Here is a 9,140-nt window from a genome sequence, read left to right on the forward strand (position 1 = left end):
GTTTATGTGCCAATGACCAATGGATTAGAGATGGTGAATGTTGCCACCATCCACCATTGGAATAATTTAATCAGAAAAGGAGAGTGAAATTCCTTTCTTTAAGGAAATTTTACTTCTAATTATTACTTCCACATTTTCTTGGAACAGTATTTGATGGGAAGAAAAATTGGCTTCACTCATTTCAATCCAAATTAGTGATGAAAGGATTGAAGCTTCCTGTGGGAAAAATACTACCCTTTGCAGTTCATGTCAATCAGAATTGACATGGCTAAATAAGTTACAAGAATTTGAAATGTTTATTATTCCCCTTTCATTTTATTACATTGTCTGCCTAGGACTCAATGGTAAAAATAAGGTCCATGTGAATGTTTACTACACATTTGCTAGGAACCATTACATCACACGGCAGATATTAGAATTTACTCTTACAGATGTTCTCAAAAACACCTAAATTACCAGTCTTTTAATTTTGTTTTCAAGCTACTTCTCAAACTCACTTTAAAGTACTTGGCTTTTTGTTAACTGGTAATTTCTAGAACAGTTAAAATGGCTTAAGACTAAAACGTGCATCTACATCTATCTTTGAAAGTGAGATTTCTTCATAGGTAAATCAAATTGTTAGATAAAAATATGAAACTATATAATTGTATGTGATTGAAAATATATGTAGAAACATGAAAACAATAACTTATACAAGTCAGCCTGGCCTGTGGTATTTATTTGTCAATACACTGTTGGTTTAGTGGGTTTAAAGATAATCACTTACCTAAGCTCCCTTCTAACAAAAGAAAAAAAAAAAAAACATTCTAAGGAGATCTACCTATCTATACGGATATAGATAGATAAATGTATTATATTATATTGACTATCTCTCTGAAATAGGAAAGTCCCAAACTACTATAGTCAATCCTATATTGGAATAGTACAAAGCTATTCTACTGGTGATATTTTCTCTTCTAAAAATCGTATTTGTGAAAAAAAACATAAAATGTGCAACTTCCACATTCTCCGATTCCAAAAAACTAAAGCTGAAAATGGAAACTTTTATGGGGTGGGAATGTGGAAATTAGGGCTATAAGGTCTGAAGATCCTAAGTATTTCCAATATTCACAGCAAAACAGACTAATGTCAAGGACATGGTTTCACTGGGATACTACTTATGTTGAAAACATTCCTGAAGACATCCATGCATGGAAAGGTATGGAGAAGAACGGTTTCTAGTTTGTCATTTGTTTTTGTTTGACTTACTTTCTGTGAATTTCATAATCATATAGCATGAAGTAACATTTAAGCTTATTGATATTTAATGGCTTTTTTGGTTAGGGAAAATGGCACACTTGCTAAGTTGTTTTTATGTATTAGTTACAGATGATCCTGCATTTTTACAAATGGCTTGCAAATGTTCTAAATCTCTTATATGACAAAGTATTTCTCACTTTTACAAATGAACTACAACAAACTGAATTAACACAAAATACTTTGGTATGAAAAAAGGAAATAAATTCATGTTTACCTTTCAGTACACTAAAACTAAATGCATACTGATTTTTATAAAATAACTATACAATAACCTACAAAGTGAATTTGCTTACTAACAAAGATTAGATAAAATTGTTGGCAAACCTTGAGCAGTGGTTATGTGGTTACTAAGTCACATCACACTTATTTTAGTAGAGGTCATTTGTAGGATCTACATAACAAAAAATGTTGTGAAAATACTTGAGTATGGCCTCTTCGGGGTAGTTGCTAAAGAAAAGAGCTGTACTGCAGCAAAAGAGTCTCAGATTTCACTGTGGTCACTGAGTTTGCTCAAATTCTGAAATAGAAGGGGAAGAAATTAGCACTTGCTACTTACTTAACCCTTAAGTTGATATCATAGTCAAAGAACAGTAGTAACTGAAGCAAGCTGTCCAGCCAAGCTAAGAAAATGGATATTCTCTGAGGCATCAGAGTATAGAAGTTTAAAGCTCCAGGTTCTAGGTCAGACTGCTGACTTTGAAACTGGCTCTACCACTTACAAATGGTATAACTTCCCTGGACCTCAGTTTCCCTATTTCTAAAAATAGGTTCAATAATAGTATCTACTTCATGAGGTTGTGGCAAATTTAGTGAAGTAACATAGGTAAAGCTCTTAGCACATTCCTGGAACATAATGAGCACACAGTGAATATTAGATATATAACAGTAGCAGCAGCAGCAGCAGCAGCAGTAATAGTAGTAGTAGAAATGATAATAATAACAATAATGTTATTATTATTATTTTGTAAATACATACTGTTCTAATTGCACATAATAGGGATGACTCAGAGAGATAACAAATGCTGTTCTAGGGATAAGGAAAGGCCAAACAATTCAAAATCAAAGAAAAATTATGGGAAATCAAAGTTCTAGGAACAGTTCTAAAACTAACCATACAGCCCAGTATTGGAAGGTAACTTTGACTCTTCACACCATGTGAGTGTTGGGCTCTGCAAATAGTATTTCCAAAGGTGGCAATATGAGCTTAGAGTAAAGGGTATGAGAGCAGCAAAAAGCTATAAGGCTATATTTAGAGTTTTTGCATTTGACAGAGGTGGATTCCAATTCCCAGGATAGTAGATCCTGGAAGACGCATTTATTTTATAAGCAAGCAGTTTGCACTTAATAGGTGATCACCAAATCCTCTAAGCAGTGATATTGTTGGGAGATCCAAATTATTAAACAATTCATAACTTGTCCACAAAAGGAATGAAAAAATTCCTTTACTTGTAGCAGAGGACTCTGAGGAGAGGGCACATTTTAATAGGTTTTTAGATGTCAGTGGGATAATAGGCTAATATAAAAAAATGCAAAGCCCTTGTATTCTACATTCCAATTTTCTTATAATTCTGGCATGCAAACTTGCTCAACTCACCTTATTTAAGTGGATGTTACTTATTGCAGCAGACACTGATTCAAAAAAAATTGGTTTCTCTGAATCTAGGTTTCCCCAGTATTTCATTGCTTTTATCAAGGAAGCTATAAGAAAACACAAGTGATATAAGGTTACATGGAGCAGCAGAAGGATCATGTCCAATGTTAGCCAAGGATACTCCCTTACCTGTGCAGTGGACTAATGATACATCCACACTCTTGTTCTTACAGTCCGTGTAAACCTGGAAGAATTAAAATAGTACACCCACAATTAATTCAGGATAGCTGGCAGGAAGGAATAAGATGAGCTTCAGAAGGCAGAATTTCTAGTAAAAAAAGCCAGTGTTTATGATACCACACCACCAGGGGGTGGCATTGTAACACATTCAGGCATACTCTGACCCACTTCTAAAAGAGACGGTCTTAGCAAAGGAAGATGAACGCCAGCAAGGCATTTACCTTTTTTTCTTTCTTTCTTTCTTTCTTTCCTTTTTTTTAAATAGATCTTTATTGAAGTATAATTGCTTCACAATACTGTGTTAGTTTCTGTTGTATAACAAAGTGAATCAGCTATATGTATACATATATCCCCATATCCCCTCCCTCTTGCATGTCCCTCCTACCCTCTCTATCTCACCCCTCTAGGTGGTCACAAAGCACCGAGCTGATCTCCTTGTGCTATGCTGCTGCTTCCCACTAGCTATCTGTTTTACATTTGGTAGTATATATATGTCGATGCTACTCTCACTTTGCCCCAGCTTCCCCCTCCCCCTCTGTGTCCTCAAGTCAATTCTCCATGTCTATGTCTTTATTCCTGCCCTGCCACTAGGTTCATCAGTGCCATTTTTTTTTTTTTTTAGATTCTTTATATATGCGTTAGCATACAGTATTTGTTTTTCTATTTCTGACTTACTTCACTTTGTATGACAGACTCTAGGTCCATCCACCTCGCTACAAATAACTCAATTTCATTTCTTTTTATGGCTGAGTAATATTCCATTGTGTATATGTGTCACATCTTCTTTATCCATTCATCTGTCAATGGACATTTAGGTTGCTTCCATGTCCTGGCATTTTCCTTTTATGTAACTAAGTTTTGCTGCTTACATTTTCCATTTTATTTAATAAAAATAAAAACACCACCTTTCCTTCCCTATAAGAATGATATAAAATTGTTTTCAACCATCTTTTATTGGAAGTCAAGGACCCATCTGTGAATATGATGAAACTGCTTACCTACTGCTTACTTTAATATTTTACAACAATTTGTACACATTCATGGATTCTCTAAACCCCATCCATGGACAGTAAATTGAGAACCTCACTATAATCAAAGCCAAGTTTGATTACCCAACTTCCATTTTTAGAGTCCACCAAGATGAGAGATCCTGACTAATTTTCTTGGCATACTGCAGGGTCTTGCCTTCTTTAAGTCCAAGAAAATCTCAAGTAGTAACAACCTTACTGAAGGCCCTGATCTTAAATTCACCCAGACCAAAGTCAGCCAACAAAACTCAGTAAATCCAGAAGTTTTAGTAACAGTAGGATGGATTTGGTTACATAATAGTAAAGTGTCATACATATAAAATGTAGAATGCTGCATTTACAAAACATTTTAAGAGTACGCATGATACACCCAAAAATTTCCCTTATATTCTTCCAGCAATAAGCAGTTATCTCTATGGTAGAAGAATTGTGGAATAATAGGAGACATCACTCTGAGCATAAATAAACAAGCAAATAAACAAATAAATAATACATGGCCTGAGACTCGCCATTGAATAAATGGCTCCCGTTTTTGTAAGATAAAATGACAATTCAAAGTGATCTGTCAGTGTTTTACTTTTTCTTAAGCTCAGTGAAGCACAAACACATTGCTATGGGTGGTTTGTTGATACTGATAAACATATTCTCTATTTCAATAAGTAGAAGTGTCCTAAGTAGAAGAATAAATAGAACTCACTCCATTTTCTTCAACCTATAACTCTTAGGAGACTCTTCCTTATACCAAAGTGACTAAGAAAATAATCCAGGGAGTGTTTTGGGGAAGCAGGAAGACATGCATGGCTGAAGAGACTCTGTGGCTCTTTACTCTGGACCCTATTTCAGGGTGGCAGGAACTCAGAAATAGTATTAGTTGCAGTGATATTATTTTAACAAATGACTTTTGCAAAATGAGAACAAATAATAGAAGCTAGCATTATTGAATACTTACTAACTTCTAGAAACCTTTTTATGTGCTTTATATACAATATGTCATTTCTAAGCTTCACAACAACTTGAAATATTTCTACTTCCAGTTTACAAAAAAGCAAACAAATACTTAAACCCAGATCCTAGAACTAGTTATGTAGCTAATATTTGGACCTAGAATTTGTCTATATTTAAAGTCTATGGTCATAACATACATCATAATTTACTGTAACCATGATGAAATAAACTAAATAGTAATAAGGAAACTAAAAATAGCAAATTGATACAAAACTGCTGGTTTTGTATATACAGAAGGGCAAATGTCATTTTCTGCCAATTTAAAAATAAAATGAATCAGTTGACTTATTCCTTCATTATGTTGTGTAGTATTTTAAAACCATTAAGATGAATTCTTAAAAGTTTCTTTCTCAGCATGCCCAAAACCTAGATTATTTGAATTCCTCTGAATTTTCAACCTTAGATCTTAAACTCACTGACAATAAGTAACCATTTCCTCCTCTTTACTAACTCTAAGTCCTGATTTGCAATATCTAGAGAGGACAGCTAATAAATAATGGAGTATATTCAAAACAAATTTTAAATACAATTAAACAAAAAATATACATACTGACTTTTCCCAGTAAAAGGACAATCCTAGTCTAGTGTTGCTCAAAACATAATCCTTGGACAAACTACATTGTTCAAAATGATTATTCCTGGGCCAGAACCAGGACTCAGAAAACTGCATTTTTTTCCTTCCAGTTTTATTGAGTTATAATTGACATACATCACTGTATAAGTTTAAGGTATACAGAATAAGGATTTGACATACATACATCATGAAATGATCACCACAGTAAGTTTGGTGAACATCCATCATCTAATATAGATACAAAATTAAAGAAATAGAAAAAAGATATTTTTCCTCTGATGAGAACTCTCAGGATTTACTCTCTCAACAACTTTCATATATAACATACAGAAGTGCTCATTCTATTTATCATGCTGTACCTACATCCCTAGTACTTTTTATCTTATAACCAGGAGTTTGTACCTTTTAACTGCCTTCATCCAGTTCCCCCTCCCCTCACCCCTTGCCTCTGGTAACCACAAATCTGATCTCTTTTTCTATGAGTTTCTTTGTTTGTTTGCTTTTGGAGTATAATTGACCAACAACACTATGTTAGTTCCTGCTAACATAACATAATGTTTCAAAATTTCTGTACATTTCAAAATGATCACTCCATCAAAAGACTGCATCTTAAATAAGCTCCCCAGGTGATCCTTATACACATAGGTTTAACAGTGTTCTTCTAGAACTTGGCAACACAGTAAATAAAAGTGCTGAACACAAGAAGCCCTCCAATGATGAGAGACTCTCTGTTTACAGTCAGGATTTAGATGCAAGAAAAGTATTGAGGTTGAACCCTATGCCAAATTGTGTGAAGTTTTTATGGTGAGCAACAAGAAATTAAAAGCATATTACACGTGGAAAAGGGTGATTTACCAAAAACAGCCACTAGATTTAAGGCCTAGGATATTTAAAATTCAATTCTTTTGCATAATTTATTTCTTTTTTGAATATCTACTAAATCTGAAACAAAATCGCCCCCCCATTTTTACAAAATGAATAAACTGAGATCCAGACAGGTTAGACAATTTTCCTAACACCTCCCAGCAGGTGTGATAGATCTGAGACTACACTCTGTCACATAGTAAGCTGCTTCTCTTCACATAGTCCCACCCCATCTTTACAGGAAAGCCAGACTGAAGCTGACCTTTGTACTATCTTGAGTTTGAAAGGTTGGACATTTCAAATTTAAAATATGAATGAATAGAAACAGTTATGCAACACCATGGGAAAGCGATCATAATCTACAATGTGAGACCTTCTAAAGACTACTGGTTTTAACTCTTTAAAAGTCAATGTCCAATTTTGACTTCTGGCCATGAAGAGTAATTAATATAAAGACTATCCTATCGTCCGTAAATAAGTAGACAAATGGAGAAAATATATAAATTGTTTTCCGGCAATGGGAACAGGCAGCAAAGGACTGAGTTCTCTGAAAGAAAGAAAACAAATGAGGTGAGCCTCAGATCATCTCAGCTTTCTGCTGCAAAGCAGTTTGTGGACCACGACATGATGAGGGGGGACCCAAGCAAAATGCAGCCACTTCACTGAGCAAGAAGACAGAACTGGCATTCAGGAAGGATTGAGTGGGTGAAATTTATGGGAGAGAGTAATGGAAAGAAGGGACATATGCAGGGAAAGAGCTCCAGAAATTGCCATAGGTTATGATTAAGTTTTTGGCTGAATACAAAGCCTCACACAGCATGAGACTGTATGAAGCCAGGGTAAGAGAACCGCTGGGGAGCAAACAGCCAAAGGCGAGGTGAACCAAGTTCCACACAGCAGAAGCTAATGGAGGACTGAGGACAGCTGAGAAATAGACACTGCTTGATCCTCAAGATCCTCTTTCATATTTAAGGTATTGAGGAGAGAATAAATGGAAATAAGAAAGGGAGTACGTTCCTTGTTGACTTAGTATTTACTCAAAAAAAAAGGAGGAAACAATTCCAGAAGTGTCTGAGTTTTCCTTGAATTGGCAAAATTAGGTGTTCCATCTAACTAAATGGAGGCTTCAGTTTTAAAGAAATAAAACTTTTATTTATTGCAATCAGGATCATGGAGACCCCATGGAGATCATGGGGTAGAGGACACCATTGTCTGAGAGAATGGAGAAAAACCCCTGCACTGGGTATTATTTCAGAGACCAGGAATGGTTTCAGGTCAGACTGTACCCATCCACGATGTGAGAGACAACATCCTGCCATCATCAGGCCACTTGCTCATGGAGGGGACTTTTCTCCTTCTTTCTAGAAGCCTAGGATTTGACTGCCCAGCATCTGCTATACCAATTACATCTCAAGTCTATGTTCTGTTCTAACACCCCACGTGAATATCCACCTCTACTCCTCCCGCCCCCTCCAGATTCACACACAGCTAGAAACTTCACGGCATCTCCTGAAAAGAAATCTACAGTAGTGGGAGAAATAAAGTCTATGTCCTTTGGGGAGAATGGGTGAGATGAGTATTGAAACAAGCAGGATCAAAACCCCAGAGCTGAGAGAGAGGCTGGTGAAACCCTGTTACTAAAGGGAAGGGAAAGAATCAGTCCAAACACAAGTTGTGCAAATACCTCAACAAGCATGGAGACTCCAGAATAGTCAGAAAAGGTCAATCCACTGCAATCTAGGATTAAAGAACACTTCTGATTCAGGCAGGGTTGTGTTGCTTCTTCTGTAGGAGGAACAGAGTTGAGTTAGGGAGAATTCTTAGAGATTTTTACTATTGATATTGTTGAACATTGGGAAGATTAACGGTGGCCTCGTGTTTAACAAGGCCAATTCCAAACACTTTTAATTTTTACATTTTTCAGTTAATTACTAATTATTTTTGAAGTCTTTGATTTTTGAATATTCAAATGCTATCTCAGGTAATTATTACATAACTCAGATAGGAAGATGGGCTAACTTAATTACCAGTATCATTTCACAGATAAACAAACTGAAGCTCAGCAAGTTTAGATGATTCTGAAAGGAGACCTGGCAAGTTAGTGCCAAACACAGCCCAGAACCGAGGCCACTAGACATCCTCAAAATTCTCTTTGCAGAATATCCCACATTTTCCTTCATGCATATGCCCAGAGGTAGAGCCCTATTTTGTGGTGTCTGAAGTTTATACAATTTTCGTGTCACACTAAAGAAAAGATTCCATCTTGGAGCTTGTCCCTCAGACTTAGAAGCGTTCTGTGTGAGGGGCCTGAAAATTAAGCTTCATTTGGTTCATAGTAAATCTGACTCTGAATGCACCTGGTGGGAATTTTGTTTTTAATTAGGAGTTCATGACCTCTTTTTCACTAATGTCCTCAGGGCCACAGTTTTCTCGTGTGAAATGACATATTTCTAAACAGTGACAGGCCACCACATCTGAGGTCCCTGTAAGGAGTGATAAGGTTCTGAGAGCAAATCATGTAGGCCAAGATTCCCCCACC

The 9,140-nt window shown here is 36.0% G+C and overlaps 1 protein-coding gene across 1 annotated transcript in view; it reads right to left on the bottom strand.

The window, feature by feature from the left end:
* Positions 1-1,729: 1,729 nt before the first annotated feature.
* Positions 1,730-9,140, bottom strand: part of SLC26A7 (solute carrier family 26 member 7) — a 205,299-nt gene continuing 197,888 nt past the window's right edge. The window contains exons 15-18 of the mRNA XM_036830403.1: positions 8,286-8,386; positions 3,080-3,134; positions 2,894-2,997; positions 1,730-1,816 (exon numbers count right to left, since the gene is read on the bottom strand). Coding sequence (XP_036686298.1) covers positions 1,781-1,816; positions 2,894-2,997; positions 3,080-3,134; positions 8,286-8,386 — 296 coding nt within the window. The 3' untranslated portion in view covers positions 1,730-1,780. The remainder of the gene's footprint in view (positions 1,817-2,893; positions 2,998-3,079; positions 3,135-8,285; positions 8,387-9,140) is intronic.

This window comes from Balaenoptera musculus, chromosome 17 (assembly GCF_009873245.2).
Source record: "Balaenoptera musculus isolate JJ_BM4_2016_0621 chromosome 17, mBalMus1.pri.v3, whole genome shotgun sequence".
Classification (NCBI taxonomy): Eukaryota; Metazoa; Chordata; class Mammalia; order Artiodactyla; family Balaenopteridae; genus Balaenoptera; species Balaenoptera musculus.